The 24,819-nt window shown below is 34.1% G+C and overlaps 2 protein-coding genes across 2 annotated transcripts; one reads left to right on the forward strand and one right to left on the reverse strand.

The window, feature by feature from the left end:
• awd (nucleoside diphosphate kinase) lies at nt 1–705 on the reverse strand. The gene has a single exon (XM_085946800.1). The coding sequence runs from the start codon at nt 697–699 to the stop codon at nt 97–99; it is 603 nt and encodes a 200-aa protein (XP_085802926.1). The 5' UTR covers nt 700–705; the 3' UTR covers nt 1–96.
• On the forward strand, nt 557–24,348 carry LOC147071805 (uncharacterized). Its single transcript, XM_085946400.1, has 14 exons — nt 557–1,659; nt 5,332–5,522; nt 6,568–6,748; nt 8,331–8,390; nt 8,733–8,834; nt 10,030–10,113; nt 10,934–11,029; nt 12,646–12,738; nt 14,628–14,745; nt 16,676–16,719; nt 16,836–17,520; nt 21,905–21,983; nt 23,054–23,152; nt 24,294–24,348. The coding sequence occupies exons 1-14, from the start codon at nt 1,423–1,425 to the stop codon at nt 24,346–24,348; spliced, it is 2,124 nt and encodes a 707-aa protein (XP_085802526.1). The 5' UTR covers nt 557–1,422.
• The last annotated feature ends 471 nt before the right edge of the window (nt 24,349–24,819 follow it).

Here is a 24,819-nt window from a genome sequence, read left to right on the forward strand (position 1 = left end):
TTACCGGGACAAAATAATTTATTGTATAAGGCGTTTAACAAAAGAATATAGATGATAGTGAATCTATACAAAAAGCAATCTTAACACTCTTTTAACTTATTCGTAGACCCAACCTTCGTTGGCCGGTGTCCAGGAGACAACTTCCTTCTCTGTGAACCAAAGGTCGATCTCCTTCTTCGCGGATTCCACTGAGTCTGATCCGTGAAGTATGTTGCGGCCGACTTGAATGCACAAATCGCCACGGATGGTGCCGGGTGCTGACTCTGCGGGGTTTGTAGCTCCCAGCATGACTCTGCCAGTCTTCACCGCGTTGAGCCCTTCCCAAACCATCGGTACGACAGGTCCTGAGCTCATGTATTTAACAAGGCCCGGGAAGAATGGGCGGGCGGAGAGGTCAGCATAGTGCTTCTGCAGGAGCTCTTCCGATGGCCACACGAATTTAAGAGCAACAAGCTTGAAACCCTTGGCTTCGAAGCGCTTGATGATCTTTCCAACGATTCCTCGCTGGACGCCATCCGGCTTCACCATGATAAAGGTCCTCTCGCGTGCTTCAGCCATTGCTCTTGAAAAGAATGAAAAGATTGATAGAATAGTAACTATCATACGACCCGCCGGATGTAAGTAAAGTAATTTAGGCGGAATTGACGTACACGCGTGCCGGCAAAAGTAGTTAGTGCTGCCAGGCTTGAAATATATCATCCTAAAACCTTCAAAAAATATTGTAGAGATAGCTGTTTGTATCATTATAAAATATTTGCATGTTTTGCCTACTTACAGGTGAAGAAAAACTTAACATTGAAGAGCTCCAATAAAACTGCTTATAATTTTTAACACCAAAGATTGACATTTTAAACATAAGTTTTTTTGTTTGTTCTTCAGTTTTTTATTCTCACCTTTTCTCTTCCAATTAATCGTTTAAGCATAAAAAATATAATGTCCTGATAAATTTAAAATAGGGTTTCCTGTTTCATATTATTTTCGAGAATAAATTATTATGATAGATTCAAAAACTTTTCGTACCAAGGAGGCTTGTATGGAATTAAATTATTTTATTGCTCTTTATCAAATCGGAATATTTTTGCTGGTGTCGGCTGACAACACTTATTCGAACGTACAAAATGTCGCGCGTTTTGTTTTCTAAAACGTCGTAAAAACACAACAGTGAAAAACCATAAAACTAGTGAAATAAAACTACATAATATAATGACTAAATGTGCTACAATGGACCTAAACGATTTTTTAAGTGGAATAAACTCCCTCGATGATTTTAAACGTTCATTAAAATATAAACATGAAACAACATCTTCGCCCATTGAGCTGTCGAAGGATCTTCTTGAAAATTTCGAGAAATTTGCTTGTTTCGATTTCAAAGTAAGTTATAAAAATATTTTCAATTTGTATTAAACCCTCTTCAATGTCAGGATGCTAATTTTTTTTCTGATGCAGGCAAATTACATCGAAAACTCGATACCGCAATGGTCACTGGAACTTTTTCAAACTATTCTAACATCAACTGTCAGCCATGATGAAAAATGGAAAATGTTGTTACCCGGCGTCATGAAGATTATAAAACTTTTCTTCAACCAAATTGATGAATATACAGCGAAAGATGTTTTTGTGTGGTGGAAAGTCGCCTCATCGGTCACAAACGCGGTAGTGGTACGTAATAAAATTGTTTTATTTTTAATGGAGGCACATTATGAATAAATTCTGAAAAATATTTAACAGTCACAGGTGAGAATAATAATTAAATTTACTGCTCAATCTTATTTTAAAATGTTGTTTTCAGTGTCAGTTTTTTAACACTAGAAATGTGATGAAAATGAGATCGTAATATTATTTGGTATGTTTTATTTAGGATACCTATATACCTACCTATATAATTATTTAAAATGCTTTCTATACCTATATTTTTTTCAAAAAAGGACCGCCAAAACGTGTGACCACAAATTTTATATTGTGTGGGTATGTAGGTAAATTGGTTACCTAGTTTAGTTATTGTTTTAGATTGTTTTAAAAAACTTCCGAAAAATATATTTACCTGTCGTAAATAAGTACCCACAAAAAGTTACAATAGGTTTGGCGTGATCGAAATTTGTATCAACCGGTTCGCGCGTACCGGTTGATACAATGTTTAAAAATTAATCATATTTACCACACGCAACATTTATTTTTATCTACTTAAGCCTCAATTACATTGAGCTTCTTTACGAGCTGTTTATTGGCGAATTTACAATCTGCCTGTAAAGTCGCCCAGTGTAATCATCGAATAAGCTAATAAGCAGGTTGTAAACACTCTACCGAGAAACGCCCGCTTTTAAATTCGCCAATAAACAGCTCGTAAAGAAACTCAATGTAATTGAGGCTTAACTAACATTTTGTACTAAAAATTTACCAAATTTTCTAAAATCGAATGAGGTTGGGTCTGTCTCAACATAAACAATTTCATCATTCTCATTGATTATAATAAATGTTAGTTAAAAGTTAATAAAAGTTAATATATCATCATAATTTAGTTCCCTGGTTGTTAATTTTAATCTGAGATGCAGTTCTACATCCAAAAGCCCGTTCCTTTTTTTTTACTTAATGTCTACAACTGGTGAAAAAGCAACTTCACATAGATAATATCTCATATTATGAAGTTGGAAAAGGCAAGATGTATTTCAGGATTTTCTCTGTTACAACTGGATATGCATGTTGGATTTGCAACCAAAATGATGTTAAAGTACACTTTTTATATTTATTTTTCAAGAATCCGTCTGAAGCTAATTCTAACGATTGCTCTTCTTCCGCATGCGATAAACCTTCTAGAATAGATGTTGTATTGATGTCGTATTAATGTTCGTTGCAACAGGCGCAGCCAAAGCCCGGTGCAGCGCGTACCCTACCAAACTCTTCCCGTACCCCAGGGGGTACGCGTACCACACTTTGGGAAACACTGATCTATAGGTACTTACCTATTAATCAAAGACATTGAAGTATCCCCCTGAATTAATATTTATTATATACGCAGCGGCCTAAATAATATATTATGAGAATTATGCTGAGAAAAATGCTAGGCAGTGTGTAACACCAATAATTAAATTAATTGCTAGTCATTTCGTATAGTAGATTATTTTTTACTAACATGGATAAAACTAGAAATTATAGAAATGTAATTATATATATATAACAATGACACCTATGTACTTTTTGAGTTTTCAAAATGAAATACAATACCTACTTATCCATAATATACCAAGATTGGTAAGTGTAAATAAGTAAGTACATAGAATCTTTAAAAAGCCGGAACCTAACCTCATTCGATTTTTCCACTGATACCAAACCCAGTATTGAACCTTTAAAAAATTTTGAAGGCTCTAACAACTCTGCGGGTCTATTCTATACACAAAGCAACTATCGACCGCTAAAGTGATAGTATTTATTACATAATATTTGTATTGAGGTATTATAATTGTTACAATAAGTTAGCCGTCAAAACTGTCTATCTCGCTCTAAATTTTATCATAGCTAAGAGAGGTGCTGTTAGAATATAGCACTTATCGCAACAATTACAACCAACTTATCGTAATTGTTACAATAAGTGCTAATACTTTGATACAAACCTACCCTAAGTTTGATAATATTTATCACTTTAGCGGTCGATAAGTATACAATAGACCCGCAGGTAAAGATTACTCCAAATTTAGTTTTGTTGTCCTTGTGCTTACTAATACAGATAACCTACATTTATTGTGAAGCCGTGATTGATTTTTAATATGTATTCTGCCCTGCACTTATTTTGACATGTCGTCGGTGTAGGATTGGTTTCCCGAATAGACCAAATGTTCAGGAGACGAAAAACAAATTTCATAATCCTATATTTAAATACATGGAGATATTTAAATTGTTGTTTTTACTGCATATGAATGATGTATTCATTACCATTACTAAGTAATTTAAATAAAAGGATGGTTCTGGTTCATTTAGATACAAAAAAAACATTCTGCATGAAAAGGTCGATTTCGACAAAAACGGATATTCGGCAAACCAATCCTATAGCAACGATGTGACACATGCCAGGAATCATCAGAATTAGTAGAACCATGCGTGTACTATCTTTCTTGCTCGCTCGCATATTATAATAAAACTAATGAGTGAAACAAAATTAAGCCGTCAAGTACGATCCAAGTACACTTGGACCGAGTGCCATCCAAGCGCACTCATATGAGACATATTCATACTAATTATTCCTATCCAAGCTAACTTGGATGAGTAGGACACAGTCGGAGTAGCTTGGATAGGAATAATTATTTTGAAGCTGTCACTTGGATGGCACTCGGTCCAAGTGTACTTGAACCGTGTCAACGCGGCTTAAGCAGGGTAAACTAGAATCATTTTTGCAATGCGAAACAAAATGAATGTTACTTTTCAGTTATATTCTGTACTTTTATTTTATCTATGACGTTAATTTGTTGTTTAGTTTATTAATGAGTTTATTAATGATAATATATAATTTTTTTTTTATTACCATGTTGGATGGCAAAATTTTGCTTGTTATGACTGTATCCAAAACGTACCCCTCACGATCGTACAATGATATGGATTATGATGTGAGAGAAAGAGAAGCACCATACATATGTTTAGATAACAGTGTAAAGATGGCTGCTGATTGATATAAATATTGTCTATATGATAATATATATCAGGCATATCTAACGTGTCAATTGTAACCAACCTCCAATCATGGGACGAACTTTGGTCGATCATCGCACCATAATAGGTTTGAGTCGTAAAAATGTAAAGAGTGTTGAATGTTGTGAGAATAATTTCAATGTAATTTTGAACAGGAAGCATTAAACATTTGTATTATTATTTCCTTAACAAGCTTACGTGAAAGTTATTTTCAAGGAAGCTCATGTGACCTCGTCGTATCACGTGATTCGTATTGCATCACTTACAGCCTGCTGCAGGAGTGAGACAAAGAAAAAATGTGAATGATGGCGCTTTTAAACTGAGGCGGAGTTTCCTCTTCCTGTCGCACACAAAACTTATAATTTTCACTGTAATGGGACATTGAGTATTTCTTTATGATTTAATTTGTAACATCTCAGTGTCCTCACCTACATATTATAATACATTTGTTGTTGAAGGATGACAATATGAGAGTGTGGTAGATCACTGTCAGTTTTGATACTATACAGACTACTGAAATCGGATATGTCTGATATATAGATAAATCATTGTACGACAATGTGCAGATGATACTCACATTAATCATGTTACACAAATTAACGAATTTGTCTGGCGCTGGCCATCATATTTAACACATCAATGTATTATTTCTTATAGAGTGCTTCAAATAAACATCAGGACATAAAGAATACAGTTCTGCAAGAATATGCAGCCAACATACTGGCGTGCATTAACAGAATAAGTTATTACACTGACATCAAATTTATGTGCACTAAATATGGTCAGTGCGTCAAAGGGGCAGACCTGAAAATCAAAGTTGGCATTTTGGTCAATCACTCCAGTCACTTGTGAGTTTTTTAGTGGGTGTGATTTTACTTATGCGATGATCGCAGCTCGAAACAAAACGGCATTTCCTATTTTCGTAAAATCTTGGCAACTCAACATAAATGTATAATTTCTTTCTTATAGGTATATCTTCTATACAAAGTATTCTAAAATGTTGTATGTATAGGTACTAAGTAATAAAAAATAACATTTTAGAATAGTTTCTTTTGAAGTTCATACCTTTTTCATCATTTTTATTGACTTCCCAATGTTTTATGAGAATGGAAACTGCCATTATTATTTCCAACGATTTTCATTAATAAATTTATAATAATAATATTAGAAAACCAAAACGATTCAATGAGCAGTTGTATTACAATGCATGTACCTGCTATGCGATGCGATCATCGCACAAGTAAAATCACCACCTTAAAAATACATTAGGTAGTTGAATGAATATTTACCTCTTAGAATTATTCCATTGGGTAAAGTTATTATGTACATATTTATAAATAGCATTTAGTAGTTAGTCAACCTTTTTGTATCTTCTCATGGCAGCATTCCACAGCTCCACACTATGGATGATACATATTGATCTTCCTGAAAGCCGTAATCCAGTTGACTTGGTCCAATATCGCATCTCTATGATGTGATGATGGGCTGAATTGTCTACACTCTTATCTATCTCTGACAAATTCTTAGCGCTGCATACCCAGTATTTGCTCAAGTATATTATGTTCTATAAGCTCAGCATACTGTTGTTAAAGTCTTTGTAAAATGCCATAACTCATTATCATAAATCAGCACCGTTAGAATGCAAGTGTTCAATACAATGCCAAAAAAACTCTAACAACAGTACCTAATTGATAAAATCAACATGTTTCAGACACCAATTATTGTTTTTTTACAATTTCAATACGAAAGGAGGTTTATGAAAGCTGATGATAATTAAGTTCACCACCTGTCTGTTCTTTCTGGTACTAGGAAATCAAATCAAAGATTCTTTCACCAAGGATTGAATTGAAAATACCGTATCTATCTGTTCTTAGATTTTATTTAAATTTTCAGCAAACAACTAGTGTCAGTAATGATACAATCCAATGAACTTTCGACGAAATCTGTTCTACTGGAGTTTCTACTGCTGTGGTTGGGTGGCATAGATGACCGCAATACGTATGCCATGAATTGGTTCAGTAAGCCTCCAATCAGGGAAGCCTTCTGCCGGCTGGACTTGGAGAATTTAAATGAGGTAATAAGAAGTTTACTATTAAGTATTTGTGCTAAACCGTTACACATTAATCTTATCAGCTAGCAACTATTCCTCGCGACAAAAGTCGGTTAAAATGACTTCTGTCGATAATTCGTAAAGTGTCGTAATTTACTTTTTATATGCTGAGAAATGTTCAGAATCAAAGCTTATGTGCTTTTAATTAACCCGTTAGCGGCGGCAATCGGTGGCAGTTTGACGCCGCTGTTGACCATGTCATATGTCAATTTGGCATCTCGTGTCCTTGGTAAAAATGTTTTATTTTTAGATATTTTTTCTAAAACTCGACCTACCTATATAATTAAAAAGAGAATTGATGTGTTTCAATGCCTACATAAGTTTTTGAAAAATAATGATTAAACATACAATAGAGAATAAGTAATTGTCAAATTTTATCTCGCTACTGGTCCACTTTTTTCTCCATTTAAACCTGTCTTAAAAAATAAAGTGTCTCCTCATCAATGAGACATTTCAGGAATGTTTTTTTTTGTCAGTCAATTTGGCATATCCAAATTGTCAATTTTTCCTAATATAAGGTGGCACTTGGAGATAACCAGATTGACTCCAGACCATTGGACTTCTCAGTTCCTAACCGGACATGGTGATTTTGCCTCCAAGCTCTGTCAGCTTGGTCTAATAGAATCTCTGATTTGTTTATGTGGCGAATTGCAGGATGCCGATCACATCCTCCGGGAGTGTCCCCATATGTCGTTTGAAAGGGAAGAGCTTCTCAAGTCGGTCCGACTCTCACTTGGACCGGTCGGCCATTGCGATTTGGTATCTACAAGGGAAAATTTCTCAGCCTTTAAAAAGTTTGCGCCATTTTACGGCGAGCAAGAAGGTCTTTTCTCATCGAGAATTGACCGTAATACATTATGTCGAAGTAGGAATCACACACATTCTAGTGTACGCCAACCAAAGTTTTGAGAAGTTGCTCCTGAGACACTTTCGGCACAAATTTGAACAGTGCCTAACGTTCGTTACGCCACGCTATACGCCTGCATAACGGGTGTAGAGACATGGCAGGTGGTGGAGGGAAAAACAAGTCAAATTGGCAATAAAATATATTGTAGACTTGATACTGGTTTAGTAAAATCCATAATGTTATAACAGTATGTATTAATTTGTAAAATAGTATTTCCTAGTCCAGACCAACACACATCTGTCATCGTAAACAAGACAAAACATTGTATAAAAACTACTTTTAAACTACATTTGGCCAAACTGTCGTGTCACAGTATGGATTGAGTGTCAAACAAGCGATTGTGCATATGCATCTGTTAAAAACTGTATAATCTATAAGCGGACCTATGTGAAATATACGCTATATTTTGGGCTCATTATATGCACTAAATGTAGCCTGTCTAAAACTTGTCAATATTGTTGTCTCGTTTTTCTACCACCCCATCACTTTCATCTCTTATTAAAGCTTCCTTAAAACACAACCAAATTCCGGATATCGTTTCAATGTTCATATTTTTAAATGTGAGACCGTTGCAGTTAATTGTTTATTGTTTAAAATATGTCAATTATATTATTTTTCTAATTCATTAATTGTTTTTAGGACTGCAAAATATTTTTCAATATGGTTAATAAGGAAATGAACATTACTCCATCTGATCAGGTATGTTTACAACTCACTTTATTTGTGAAATTTAGTACCGTTGAATTTATATCCTACTTGACAGAGCCAAAGATGCCATCTCTATATATGCAAAGTTCATTCAGTTGAAAATGTCCCTTTGAGGCGGACGAAACCGGTCCAAATTTATTAAATAAAAAAGTGGAATAAGCACAAAAAAAAAATTGCATTTTATTAAATTAATCAATAATATATTATGCATAGTACTAACGGAGGCTGTGGAGTTGGAGTTGTCATCACAAATACTTTTTTTCTCTCCGACTCTTTTTTTTGTTTAAAAAGCATTTGATAAAATATGTGTTTTTTTTAATTTACATTCTTCAGTGTTACAGAAACGGTTCAAATATTGTATCTATTAAATCGATGCGAATCCGCGGAAGCTCAATCAAGGCTCAAATACAAAACCACAGTACTCCTCATCGTCAGGTAATTAAAATATATAAATTTTATTCTACATTTTCGTACAATTCATGTTACATAAAACTCTGTAGGTGAGTCTCCTGAATTAAATTTTTGATACTGGCTCTTTCAACCATCTTTCCCTCGGGACACACTCTCCGGATGATATCCAGTAGTCGGTGCTGGATCCATCGAAATTGCATGTGTCGAAGACCATCATAGCCGACTAAGAATGGGGAATTAAATTAAAATTACTATTACTGTTTCATAAAATTTATTGTTGGTCTATTTAATATTACATGGTTACACATAATGGAAAAGCTGAGAAGTGAACATGCTCTTTAGTTAATGATAAAATTTATAAGTACCCCCGTGTAGATAGTGTGAGAGAAATCATGTTATGCAAGGATTTTTAACTGTTCGCCTCTGCCGACTGGCGCCAAAGCTCGATGAATGTTTTGTTATTTCATCCACATACCTCGGTAATCATAATATTTAGGAGTTTTCACTTAGTTGTGCTATGATACCCAATATATACTATTCAATATGGAACGAACACCAATGAACAAGTCTTAGGATTATATATTTTATTTAAGTTATTATTAGTTAATTTAAGTATTACTACACTAAACAATTGGTCAATAAAGTGTCTTTCCTTCATTCCTTCTTGTGAATTATACACATGATACGCACATATGCGATATTTATACATAAGTATGGGAGTACTATTTGAATCAGAGTATTTTTTTTTTCATACAATGACCATTATTATGAACAATGACATAATAATTGCAAATAACAAAATTTAAGTAATAAAACCAATTACATTAGTATGGAACGGGTCACTATTAGTTACTATTAATCTACACGAATACCTCGCTATAGAGCCAAGATAGATTTCTGGAAATTATTAAATTATCTTATGACAAATCATATTTTATTTCCAATACAATTATCAACTTTTTAATAGGGCCCTCTTCTTCAGAAGCTTTATGAAAGAAGAAGGACCAAACTAGACCTATTGATCTAGTGATTTTGTATTTATGACAAGGGACCTAAGATAAATAAATGATTCCATTTGATTGATTTATTAAATTTAGGTTAAGTTATATATGAAAAGATAGATTTCCAACATACACGCTGAGTTTTATTTTAAGAAATACAGTTACAAAAATTGGATATTTTTGAGAAAATGGACTTATTGATTTTTTTTCCGTTGCAGGTTGAAGTACCGAAAGTGAATAAAGCTTCAATTCGTCTGAAAAACCCATCACATACACTTGATCCTAAAGCGTTAAAAAATAAAGTAATAACCCAAATATCTAAACTTGTAATATAGCGCCTGTACACATGCATGGATTTACTTGCACCAATAGTTTAAACAATCGCGATAATAACTGTTTACAAGTAAAAGTACTGACTGTCTCGCCAATCTCATTCTTCAAGAGTAAGCAAGACGCGACGTTGTCATGTTGTACTATTTGACAGGTCGTAAAAATCGGTTAACCTCAAAATGAGTCTCCACGGTCTAGTTCTTTTTTTTACTGGCAGGTTCGCCACTGTCAATTTAATGCAGAGGCGCAGATATCACACAGTCCAATTGTCGCGTGAAAATTCAGAAGCTTCGGAACTTTTTTAATCAATGCATGCAATCTTGCAATTTGCACGATAATACGTGTGTACACGTGCATTTTTTTGTTATAGCTGCGATTATACGTACTGTCAGTAGTTAATCCATGCACGTGTACACGAGGTAATATTGTAGATGGAACAACGCAAATACACTAATACCTCGAATTACAGCTGAGACACGTTCCTAAAAATTTGATCATATACACAATTTCAATAGGTTCGGTTACAATAAATTTTAGAAAATATTATAAAATCTCTAAAGTATTTTTAAAATTTGAAGTACTATGTGAATCAACATTCCTTGTTTAAAATGAGAAAGCGCTTCGGGGCTATGTGTCATTGTTGAATTTTATGAAGCAGGTGTTCATTACTTATTATTGTTCTATATAAATCTAGGTACAGGTAAATAATATCTCTCTATATTATTATATAGGTCGAAATATTTCCAAATTTGACAAACTGAACAAAAATAAACTTCATATTTCTTCTCATAGATGAATGCAGCTGAAAATCAGGACCTGTTGAAGTCGTCGGTGGTTTTAGAGGACTGTACGAAGTCACCCAAAAGTAGTCCATTGCATTTAAAAAAGGTAATCATATTCATTTACTTTGTGCATTAATGGTCTTGATCAATAATCATTATCAATTTCAAACTATAGACCTACAAACTTATCTGTAGAATGGCCAAAAATGGAACTACGAACTACCATAGGACGCCATTTTGTAAAGTTCATTTGAATGTCAGATTTTATCCAGTTACGAGTCTTGATTGGGTAATTTTCGACAGTGGCTCCCCCATCCCATTCTTCAGATAAGTTTGTAGGTCTGTAAGCTCTATTCTAGATATTCCTTTTAGGATATCGGATGGGCTAAAAATAAACCAACTGAATTCTTACCTAATGTTTGAGACTTTCACGGTTGTTTTTTATCGTAATAGTTTCTTGGGTTTCCACCGCATGTACTTCTTCCTTCTTTGCAGAGGACATTATCAAGAGATATGTGTTATGATGAAGTGTAGTGTGGGTATATGAATGTAAACGTCGCTCTAAAAATGCCAAAAGGAATCTGATTAGCTAGGGGCAAACATTGCTCAGAGTAATGTGTCAATTGTTACAACCAGTGATACCGGATCGAATATTGGATTTTGCTGACAGTGCCGGAAATCATGACTTTTTTAACCGTAACCCATCATCCCTATTAATATTTTCAGGGTTTCTATGGATTTCAATGGACTTCTTTACCAATCATGAGAAATATCCCTTATTCCGACCCAGTATCTTGGTTTCAAAGTCAAATTTGTGTCCTGTATCCATCGATTATAAAATTGCCAGGCACTTTGTTAATTAACTTTCATCATCATCATCATCATCACCTTGAATCTATCCACTGCTGGACGAAGGCCTCTTCAAGCTGCTTCCACATGTCTCGCTCCTGTGCATTGCGTTGCCACATACTTCGGCAGAACTTTATCATTTCATCGATCCAGCGGCCTCTAGGTCTACCTTGCGGACGTTTTGTACCTCTAGGATACCACTGGATGACTAAATTTGTACAACGATTGTCTCTTCTTCGAGCTATGTGTTCAGCCCATCTCCATTTGAGGCTTTTAATGAACTCTATTACATCGCAAACCCTTGTCTACTTCCTTAACCACTCATTCCTCTTTTTGTCCTTTCGCGTTATGCCCAGCATGCACCTCTCCATACCATGTTGTGCTACTCTAAGTTTCTGGACCTCTCTTTTACTTAGGGTCCATGTTTCACACGCATATGTGATTACGGGAAGCACACACTGATTGAACACTTTGCGCTTTAGACATTATTCAGGCGGCCAATAGCACTCCAGCCTAGGTTTACTCTGCGAACAATTTCATCAAATATACATCCATCTATAGAGTATAGACACTTGTTGTCCCAGATTTATGTAGTTTTTCACCTGTTCGAGCTGAGTGCCATTGATGAGGATCTCTTTTTGGCCCGCAAAGCAGTTGAACATGACTTTCATGTTTGTTACATTTATTTTCAAACCTACTTTGTTGTTTTTTTATCAAATTAACTTTAATACACAAATAATATATATGATAATATGAAATAATGTATGAAAAAAACTAGCTAATAGCTAAGTATGTAACCGAGGTCCAATTTTCTTTTATCGTTTGTAGACATGAGTGAAACTGAATACAAAATATACTTCTTTTTTCTTATAGAAAAATATGGCTGAAAATCAGGACCTGAAGACCTCGTCAGTGGTTTTAGTAGACTGTATGAAATCATCCAAAAGTTCATTGCATTTTAATCGGGTAATGACATTTTCTTTATACAATAATATTCTTAAACTGTATCCATTTAGAACTGACAAAGTTCTCATAAAAATTGGCTCTCCTGTCCTACCTGACACATACGGAGACATATCAGTAGGTACCAATAAAAATAATTTGATTGATTGTTCGGTAAAATCAAAGAGGTCGCTTTTACATTATACACTACTCTGTCAGTAAACCGCCACCCAATGACATTATTAATGGACAACCCACTCAGTACAGTAGCTAGCAAGTAAATTCCCGTATAGCGACATTCGTACATATATAGGTAGACGTCACGCAATTTCCATTATGCGATATCACGCATCGGGAATTTATAGCAATATCAACTTTATTGTTATGGCGTTAGAACAGTGTTTCTAGTGTCAATGTTAATTTGAGCTAACCCATTCGAACCGCACCATTCGGCAGACCCGACAAAAAGTATCGGGAATTTATAGCAATATCACCTTTATTGTAAATGGCGTTAGAATAGATTATGCCATTCGGCAGACCTGACAAAAAAGTGAGTGTCATTTTTTTTCCAGGTGATTCGTCCATATTAATGTCATTGCGCCACCCCATAAACAGTCTCCAATTAGTGAAAGCGGCCCATTATAAGTGCATACATACAAAATATGGTAAAAATTAAAACAGGTATTTCGTAAAAATAGTTTTTTTTTGAGAAATTTATACTAGCAAACTACGGTTTTATTTATAATCAAAATCAAGTATTTACTAAATAATTATGCATATGTATAAACTAAGTTTATTAACTAAATATTAAACAGTAAATCACTTGACACAACCAGTTGTTCAGTGAGGCAGATATTTTTGAATGGCTTAGGTTTCCTGGCTTTCACTATGACCAAAAGCTTCAATTTGTGTGTCCCGGTTGCATTGGAGCACGGTATAATCGTGATGCGGTTCTTGGGCACTGTCCTCCCTGGTACATTATTTTCTTCGCGATGAACGTACGTTTTACGAAGGAGAAATTTCCCAAATAAACCCGTCTAATTTGCGTTGTATACTTGTACGTGGCGGACTATTGAATTTGACAATCGAATACCGGCGAATTATAGAGCTTGATTTTGTGCTTCCAACTAGTAAAAATAACGGCGGATTATAGTAGTTGTCGGATAATCGAGCAGCGGATTACTGAGAGTGTACTGTAATAGTATTAATTATAATATTAAGAAAATTAATATTAATAAGCAGGTATATCAATTTGAATTTAAATTCAAATTGATTTAAATTTTGTACTATTGCATTTGAGTAGTTTTTTTACGACTATGGTTTCGCCTTTCGGCCTCTTCAGGCACTATGTGCAATCACCGATGGTAAATGCACACTAACAATGAATACAATTAATTCTCATTTGTATAACAAGTAAATACTATAAAATAACGTGAATACCTAATTACTAAATAGGTAATGGTGTAAGTATAAAAACTAATGCTGGAAATTTGAAGTGAAAACCCATAGTAGACACATTAGATACTCATTATTAGTACAAAATATCATTACGTCTAACAATACTTAAATGAAAAACTAATAATTTATTTTGGTTGATGGGGACGGGACAATCATAAGTAGATTTTCACCATTACACTGCCATCTACGAATAAAAAAAGATAGGAAGGAACATACTGATTCATCGCAATATAAAAACTGGCAACCAAATTCGCCATTCTGGAAATGACCATTTTCCGTAAACAAATATCATGTGGTCTGTACGTGTGCGGTAAACTTCGTATGTGTTCACGCAATATCGGCCATATTTCCCAGCCTCTCTGATTGCCGTGATTTGTACACATGTTCCTTCTTGCCTTTTTTTATTCATAGGCTACCATACATACACTAACCTGAGTAACTGTCTGATATTTCAGAAGAGCGTGTCGCAGTCAAGTTGGATATCACCAATGAAACCGTTGGCAAGCCGCATGCTGATAGAGAACTCTACGAATTGGCCCTTAGGCTCGCGAACAGTGAATAGATCGAAGTTTGGTAAATATCACATTATCTCTTTATGTCAGACCATGCCATTTGAATGGAATTATGATTTCTCCGGTTCAGTGAATGATTGTCATCATTCTATGACAATCTTGTCAACTATCTCGTTTGTTGATGGGATATAACTAGAGTTGAGTATTTCCCGAGAAAATCTCAATCTCGAGATTCGGGATTTACCGAAATGATGAAATTTTGAATTCTTGGGATTCGGGATTTCCAGAAAAGATTTCTCGAGATATTAAGAAAATTAAGAAAACCTGTAAAAATCCTAAAATCAGTGTAAAAACAGACGAATTCCAAAAATATAATTTGTTTTTATTTAAGTAAGAAGACAAACAAAACAGAAGTAGGAAAACAAAAATAATTCAAAACATTACTTATGTATTAAAATAGAATTTCAAAAAACACAGACTGTCAATGGCTGCGTCTGACAATCGCGTACGCTTTTGAGACACAAAATTCTCTGATGTTGAAAAATTGCGCTCATTTTGAGTTGACGTTGGCTTAATTGTGTTAAATGTCCCGATCAGTCTTTGAACCTTTTGGATTTTCTGTCCACTTCTTTCATATAAAAAAATCGTTTTTTCAATTAATATTTGATAATAAAGAAATCCCGAGAAAAAATTCTCAAGATCCGGGATTTCCCGAAATGTTAAAAATTTCAATTCTTGAGATTCGGGATGGAGAATCTCGAAAATTTCTGGAGAATTCCTGTCGGGAAATTCCCAAAACCCAACTCTAAATATAACTTACTCTTTACATAAAAATTAATTGCGAGCTACTACCAAATTCGTAAAATATTCAACAGGAATTACGCAGACCTAATGTGATATTTGTTGCGGTTGCTATTGTCGGATGTAGTTACATCAAACCTAATGCATTGTTTTCTCCTCTGGTTTGGCACCCCTCTGACTATGTCATGTTCTCTGCCTAAACCATTGAACCACTATGTTTATGCAATTTTTTCACAGGTAAAAGATGAGTTAGAACAGGGGTCGGCAAACCACGGCTCGCGAGCCACATGAGGCTCTTTGCCAAATTCCCAATTCACAATTTTTACAAAAACTTTTGCAAAAATTCACAATTTTTATTTTTTATCATTGATTTGTACACTTATTAAATTATATATAATGACATTATCGCAAAAATAATTTGTCCTTCGTGATGGTTAATGCAAAAATGTTTGATTGTTGTTGTTTTAAATCCGCCCATTGCAAAAGTCGACAAATTAAAATTTTCTCATTTGATATTTCATCAATAAAAACATATATTTACGTTAGTTTTATTCGGGAAATCTTCTTCGCTTAATAAATAAACAATTATAAAATGTAATTAATTCATTTAAATAAATCATATTTGTAAAAATATATGTAGGAATGCCTCTCGAATATTTTTTAACCGTTGTGCCACTCATATTTGGCTCCTTTGGTCCAAAAGTTTGCCGACCCCTGAGTTAGAATCAAGTATTATTCTCTTTTTTACATGAGACAACAAATTTTCAGTTGTCAATTTGTTTTTTCAATAACGGTCCAGCTCATGTTATAATGATCCTTGGGTAAGACGTAATTGCTTGCAATTACCAACTTGACCTTGTCACGGTCCATCATCACTACCCGCATCTCCATATACTGTAACACAAAGATGCATAGTGTCAGACTTTCAGGCGGTATCTGGAGCACATAATATGCAAGTCATGTGGTACACCTTTTCATAATCATATACCTAAACCTAAACAGATCTGCTTATGTACTCGAGTATTTGTGATGTAATCGTACCAATGTATCCCCGAGATTCTCGGTTCAATTGTTTGAAAATTAATTAGATATCATTTTATTGCATATTATAAAGCTTAACACCTAATGCTTATTGATTGACGTTCGGGTTGGCGTATTGAACTCAGTTACCTTTTTTTTTATATTTACAGGTTCAAATGTCACCATTAGGATTCACAAACGCCCTGGCAAAACGGTAATATATCTATTATTTAATAACACTTCACCTAGACATTTTTTAAAACACATCAGTAAAGAATCTTTAAACACTCTCAATATTGTAATCACACTTTACCCACAAATTTTTTTCAGATTCCTGAAACACAGGAAAATTCAAAAACGACTAGATTATTAGACTTGGCTTCGCCAAAGTCTAAAAGCGTGTTGATCACAAGTAATTTTGTTGATGTTAACAATGAATTTACACCCTCGGGTACGTCTGTTTTAAGTCAACATATTACTGATCATTTTATTGGACAAGCCAACAAGCTGTTGAACAATTCACAGATTACTGCGCCTCATGAAACGATTCAGCCGACTGTCGAAGAAAAAATTATTTTGAACGTCCAATCGAGTATCAATGACTTTCAAAAGTTGAACGTAGAAGATTTGTTGGATGAAGTGCTCAGTGGCACGATGGTAGATAAAGTATCACAAACCAAAAAAGATGGGGAAGGTGGAGATACTCGAGAGTATTGCGAAACAATCACCGATCCAACTGACCACAATTTGGAATCTTCAGAGATAGTTTCTACCGACATGCCTAAAAAATTCTCCAATGAAGCAAACGAAATTCTAACAGAAGAACCGGCGGAAGCCATCAAAAAAAAAAAATGTTCAGAGGAATTTATCGTCGATACGCCCGACCGCAACAAGAAAAACCTTGCAGGCAGGAAAACCAGATGCGCTATGCGTATAACTAAAGTCAGACAAAAACATCTCAAGAATTCCCCTGAGATTGTCAAAAAAAATAAAGACAATTTAATTCTCAAACTGGGTAACAAATCTAATATCTCATCGAAGATGGAAAAAGATTTTGATACTCTTGGGCAATCGGCTGAAATTCAATCGTGTGATAATCAACCGGAATGTGCAGAAGCGCATATCATTAAAGATTTGCCAAATTCCAAGTCGATCGACATTATTGCAGAACCAGATTTGACAGTTGTTCAAAGATGCAATATAACATCAAATGGTTCTGACTATGAAAAACCAATAGTCCAAAATATAGATAGTTTAACAACACAAATATGTTTGCCACAATCTGAAGCGGTCAAAAGTCTATATAATATAATGAACGATACAATGCGTGAGGCAGTAGAAGAAAAAGTGGTCACAAAAAAACAGCCTTATTGTAAAACCAAAATAAACATTATAAGTGATGTCTTAATAAAAAAAGGGGATAAGACTTTGTGCACTGATAAAATGGAAATATCCACATTGGTCAATAATGAAACTAAGACAAATATAATAGATACCGATGCTAATGGAAATGTTATCACTCTTCCTCAAGAAAAACGTACATATCCAAAAACTATATTAAAAGCCATTCAAGAAACAACCGAGATCAATACAAATGAAGAGAAAACTAAGAATTCTAATGTTGGCACACTACATAATATCTCACACACGTGCATCACTCCCATCGCAAATAAAACCAGCTCTTTTTCCACACCTAAGAGGAGAACTCTCTTTTCTCCCAGTGTAAATTATGAGCAAAATGTTCCAGAAATGGCGAAAACCATAAATATAAATCCCGATCAAATCGATAATGTTGCAACATTTTCTAGTAAAAAGACACGTATGCCATTGAACACGTCGGCTCTCAGCTACTCGCAAATCATAAACGCGCGAGCTGCAAATCAAAAAGGTAAACGAAACCGAAGCCCTCAAAAAAAAAAGGCTACCCCTCGAGCCCGAAAAACTAAACGTAAAATGTCAGTGACCGATGAATATGAAAAAATGATGGAAAAAGTACCCAAATACAAAGGAAACTATCCTAAACCTTCATTTTCCTATAAAATTCCGAAACCAACAACGAAAATGAATGAAAATGAAATGAAAATCTCTAAATTATTTAACTCATTGCTAGAAAGTGATACTAAACCTTCATCTTCGCCTCATGATAAAATATTCGTTTTTAATCGGTCCTTTGATGATGAAGCCAGCCGAGCACATGCGACTCGTCCGAAAAGGAATTTACAAAATAAACTAAAAAGGCAACAAAGGCAAACTAGAAAAAACATCAACTATAGTGAGCTCGAAGATAGTGAAGAATTCTTCATAAAAAATAAAATTATCATTACTCAGAAAAAACCTGAATTAATCGGTAAAAAGGTAACAAAAACTAATTTGAAAGTTATTAAAGAAAACGCCTCTCTATTATTAGACGAAAAGGTTCGTTCTGGTAGTAACGAAGCACAGAACGCTTCATTTATCATTGAAACTATCCCAATAGATTCTAGCGATAATGATGATCCTGATGATTTGCCAGAAAAACCTGAAATGATTACCTCTTCACCAAATAATTTGGAGGATAAAATAAAGCACAACTCTCACCCTGGCAGCCCAATCAATCACGTGCATACTAATTCTAATTCATCACTTCCTCTTTCTGAGAAGATGGAAACCGCTAATTTTTCAAATGCTGCTTTGCCATCTAAAAATTTGAGGTTTAATGAAGGTCAATGCCCTAATTTAGAATCAATGCTTAAAAATAAGAAGCCAGGACGAGTTGTGTTTGAAACGGAGGAAGAGTTGCCGTCTCTGATTATTGAAAAAGAGCCTGACATCGAAAGGAATGACTCTGCCGTGGTGATTCAAGGAATCGATTTGAAATCAGTCTTATTAAACTCTAGTACCGCAACAAATAATATGTTAACACTCCACAATAGTAGTGTTGAGGAATTAATTATTACGAGAGAAACTGCACCCACTTCAATACATTTGAATGATGTTCCCAATAACAGTGAACAAACTCATTTTGAGAATGTTACAAATTCTGCAAGTCCAGAATCCGGAAAAAAAAATTCTCAGAAACTATCAGATATAATATCTAATTCAAAGTATACATGTCTCTCTGCGATTAACAAGCTTAATCGAATCAATGTTCCCGCTAAAGATCCTTTGGTCGAAACAAATACAAGTAAAATTGAAAAAATTATTGCCATGGGTATTAAGAACACTTATTCTAATAGTGATTTTGATGAATTCCAAAAAGAAAATTTGGTTCGTGACAACCGTGATGACTATGAAATGCAATATGAAAATGTGGAAGATTATATTGAGGAAGATCGTATTAGTACACCATATATCTCGCCGAGTGAAAGTAATTTTTCATTTAATGCAAGAAAATATACAACACATATTTCTGACTTCGAATCTGTCTGCTCTCTTGAAAGTGCTTGTAGTAAGAGGGAAATTCATACAGTCACAAAGAAAGAATCATCCCAAGTCAAGCAGTCGCAGGACAGACGAGAAATAACAAACAAAGCAAATATAATCACAGAGAAAGCTTTAGAAATGATGACAATCGATGAAGATAGCTCGGCAAATACTTGCTCACCAGTCAGAAGATCACCGCAATTTGAATCAAAGGAAGGAAAGAATAACACATCAACAGGTTTAAAAAGACAACGCCTTACAAATGTCTTGCATGACAGAAATAAATTGAAGAATAAAAAGTCAAATACCATGAATAATGGTGAGCGTTCATCATTGTCTCAAGTCACAAATTGGCTGGAACAAACATCATACGCTGAACCATCCAAAGGTAACTGAATAAATTCATATTTTCTATTATTTATACTAGGTAATTAATTCACAAGGCCTGCAGTGATTCCCATAGTGGCGCTTCCGTCACCTTGAGGAATGCTAGAAGACTCAAGGGTAGCACTGGAAGGTATGTGGGCAGAAGGGGGAATTTGAAAACGGCAGGGGGGTAACTAGTATGCTCAAAAAAGCACCAAATAGAAATTGAATCCTTTCACCTTCGCCGGTATAAATCATTTTATGTGTTTTGCAGTTATTAATATGCAATGTTTATCCATGAAAAGACGAATTTAAAAAAAATCATTAAATGGTTTTTCTTCAGCATGTGTCACCCACAATGACTGACATCATAGAGCTGTTGTCACTGATTCGATCTAGCTGGGGAAAAAGTGCATGATGTGTTTTTCAATATTTTGATGGCCCAGTATTGAACGGTAACAAGTCAAAAATTCGACAATTCGCAATATTGAAATCAACATATTCGTAAGAATGAGCTCTTGCCAGTTTTGTACAGAAATAATTCAAAAAATAATTTAGATGCCTTGAGAGCCAAAAAACCTATATGAGATTTTACAAACTTTCAAACAAAACCAGTTTTGTACAGATCCATTTCGAATTGTTTTCATTTAATACTGATGATTGACCATACGTTTCAATTTCGAAAAGTTACATTCTGACATGTTTGCTTTTAAAACTTGTCAAATCTTGTGTATTGTAAAATATTCAAATATTAAAACATGATTTTTATTAACATTATTTCAAAACTAGGTTTTTTGAGCCGTTACTGTTCAATACTGGGCCATCGTTGTTTGATTCAATACAAGGACCTGATGGGTTGAGTGAACTATGAGTTGGGTATTTTAGTGGCTAACATCTATTCCTATTGTACTATACCGTCTTTTAAGCGTAAGTCCTCATGTGGCGGTTTTGAGTTTTGAATAACATTCGGTAAGTAAAAAAATCCTACACCGTGTTCCTTCTATGGAAAAATTCTTTTTGAATGAAAAAATGATTTTTTTTAACTAAACACAAAAAAAATAAGTTAAAAGGTATCAATTTTCAATTTTTTGAGACGTTTTTTGTTTCCCCTGAAAATTTTAATTAATTGACTTCCGCGGTGTTGTTTCTTAAGCGACGATACCTAACTATAATATGATGGCAATATTTCACCCAATCTTTATCACAGCGAATTGTACACTGTGCAGGTTATGTGATAGCAATCAACATGGTGGGTGGGTGTGGGCAATCAACATGGCTATAGGATAAAGTGTATGGTCTTGCTCTACAGCAGATTATATCACATAAGGCTGCAAAAATTCTTGTAAATAACATAGGATTCTATTAGTATATTCTTTGTCTTCCGGTTCGTTTCTAATCACTAAAACTTGAAAGCTATCTCTTACGATTTCACATGGTGTTTATTCATGGACATTGCAAACAGTACGAGTGTCATTTCTACTCATTTGCAGGCCACCACCATGAGTGTCAAGTCCACCCAATTTCTCTCCTTCTGTCAACTTTCTGCAGTATCTGCTGCTTGTAGTGACACATAAGTATTAAATTTGACATATTTTAGTAAACTAAATTCAAAACAAAAATATTTTTTCCAGACGATGAGGTGCATAGAAAAGACCTGGAAGCCAAGCTTAATGATATCTTAAGATGTCTTGAGAAAAACATGTCCATGAGGTATAATGATTTATTATTTGTCAGTATTCAACAGTGATTCCCAGCCATGGTTCTGCGGATCGTCAAGGTTTCAATTCTCATAAACTTGTGAAAAAAGTACAACTTAAGACTTTTTTGAAACGAAGATGTGTATCTGAAGTGTAGGCAATAAATAATAAGGAACTACTTACCTTATTCTTTTTTTTTTTCAAAAGTATTACTTCCCGAACCCTACTGGCAGTGATGTCTTGTGCGGGTAAGCTGGTCATGCATTACTTATAAATGTAGTAGAAGATTCAGCGGAGATAACAAAATTTTCAACTGAGGCGCTAAGAAATTATACGCATTTGTGAATGTGTATGTTATTGTATAATATGTGTCATCCAGATAGGGGTTCTCTGAGATTTTACAAATTGAAGGTTCCGCTGAATGAAAGTGGTTGGGAATCACTTTAGTACAAACAAAAATATATTAATTATTTGTGATATTGTGTGATATACTATTTCTAATATAGGTAGCATAGATATCAGACAAAATTATAGCACAGGGATTATTTCAAATAAAATTGTGTTGTTGACGTGGACTCCATGCTTCAGAATAAGAGATTGCAATCCTCGATTAAATTTTAAATCACAGGATTCTATAATTAAAAATAAACAAACTAATTTTTGTTGCAATTTTGGTGACATAGATTTTCAAAAAATACTAAGTGATCACGTTTTTGTTTTTCAAAAAAATTTAACTTTTAACTTCTTCGACTGACCATTTTCTTCATCAATATTCACGTGAAATACCTATAATAATAAATTTATAATATGATACCAACATAATATGAATTTATTAACAAAAAAATATTGATAGTAGATACTCTCTTGTTCGGTACATGTTTTACAATTATACATATTTCCAATCCTGTAATCCTGTGAAGGTTTAGTTGTAAAAAATATATTTTTTGTCAGAAATCATATTAAAAGTAATCCAGGTATTTCGGTATCAATAAATCGAATGGAATCTCAGGATCCCAACTTTAGAAAACTTAATTGGGCTATTCCATACCAATTATAATGACTGTTATATATATTCTGTTCCAGGGTGAAAAATTTAGTGCAACAGCATATCGATACGATATCCAAATCAACGGATAGACTACAAGCCGGTATAACCAAAATTATCGATGATAAGAAACAAATGTAAGTGATATTTATTTACTTTCCAATGCTCATATTTTTCTATATATTTCAAAATGTGTCGCCTATGTGTACCTTTCTTTTGTTGATCACATTATTTAAATGTACTACTCAGTCTCGCATAGAGCTTGTGATTTCTCCACTTTTTAAATTTGAGAATTAAGAATTAATATTTGAGATGGCGTAGATTAAAAGAGTGCAAGTTACATTATTATGTAAATAAAAAATGAGTTGGAAACAGTTTTCACATCACGACAAAACGGTGTATTTATCTGTGAAACAGAATTCGATTAGTTGATTGATTTCTTGGGTAAGTCTCAAAAGTTCCCAAGATATTGCAACTGGGAGGAAAACATTTATGATTAATGAATTTTTCCAATTCTTCATTTACAATCACGGTACTGTCCAAGCTGTGGTGTGGAAGACATACAGTTTTCATCTTTCAGATGAATTGAGTATTGATGTTTATTTGATCTTTAAGTATTTAAGATAAGTTTATTTTTTATTGAAGTTATACTTCTTTAGGCACATTTGGGAAAACAGATCAGAGTGTATTTTTGGCGTGGGACGGAAGTTTTACCCGCCGATGCAACATAATTTATTTTGCGCAGCGACGTTCAGGTGTTCTAAATGCTGGAGGTTTGTAATTTTCAGCTGATTGAATTCAGGTTCGATTCCTGCTGGGTGTCTTACTTTTTTCAAAAAGATTTTTTCTATTGGTTATAATATAATTTCTCAGAAGTGTTTTTCAAAATTATGTATGTTCAATAATTAGAATGGTACATTCTTAAATCTTGTGAATGATTCGTTGAATAAAAGATTTAGAGCGAAATACACAAACAGTGTTATGTATATACAGAAGCACCAAAAAAAATGGGTCAGTGTCATAGCATAATAAATAAAGCATTTCTGCAAATATATTATTTTCCGTTTGACAGGGTGCCATAAAATGAAATCCCATAGAATGAATGAGTCATAAAGGTACAACATTTTAATAAAAAGCAATTTGTCTCATAAGCTTGTTTTACAGTCATAATCACGACTGAAAGCAATTACTTTGAGTGGTATATAAGTCACTATATAAATATGGGGATGCATGCGACATGTATGACATTTTTTAATATTTTTTTGTTTTTATTTTCAGATTTAAGAAACTGCGGTTACTCCTGCTTGATGATGGTGATAGTGATTCTGATTAAACCAGAAGAAATAATAGTTTTGAGACAATCACCTAATGACAGATGTTTATTGTATTAATTTATTATTAGAAATAGATTACCTATGTTACTGTTGTTATATTATTAATTCTTTACTATTAATTGTAGTATACAATTTACAGTCGAACTTGGTTATTATGAGGAAGATGGGACTGACTGAATTTACTCGTTATATATAACATTTTTCACGTCACATTCTATTTAAGCATAGAACATAAAAAATCTGAAAACGATCGTAAAAATCCCCAAAACAAGCATGGCACTCATAAACTACAAAAGAAGTTTATTGTAATGAAATGCTGAGCCGCCGGCGCTGGTCGGTACCTACTGACTTCACAAAGTTTGGAATTTTTACAGCCAATTTCAACTATATGCGTGTATACTTTTTCAATGTTGTCGGCGAAAACATCAATTAGGTACTTAGACACTTAACTAGTGTCATAAACGCAGTGG

The sequence above is a fragment of the Rhyacophila brunnea genome, unplaced genomic scaffold (genome assembly GCF_057557595.1).
Source record: "Rhyacophila brunnea isolate RB1 unplaced genomic scaffold, BYU_Rbru_1.0 scaffold_2, whole genome shotgun sequence".
NCBI classification, from domain to species: domain Eukaryota; kingdom Metazoa; phylum Arthropoda; class Insecta; order Trichoptera; family Rhyacophilidae; genus Rhyacophila; species Rhyacophila brunnea.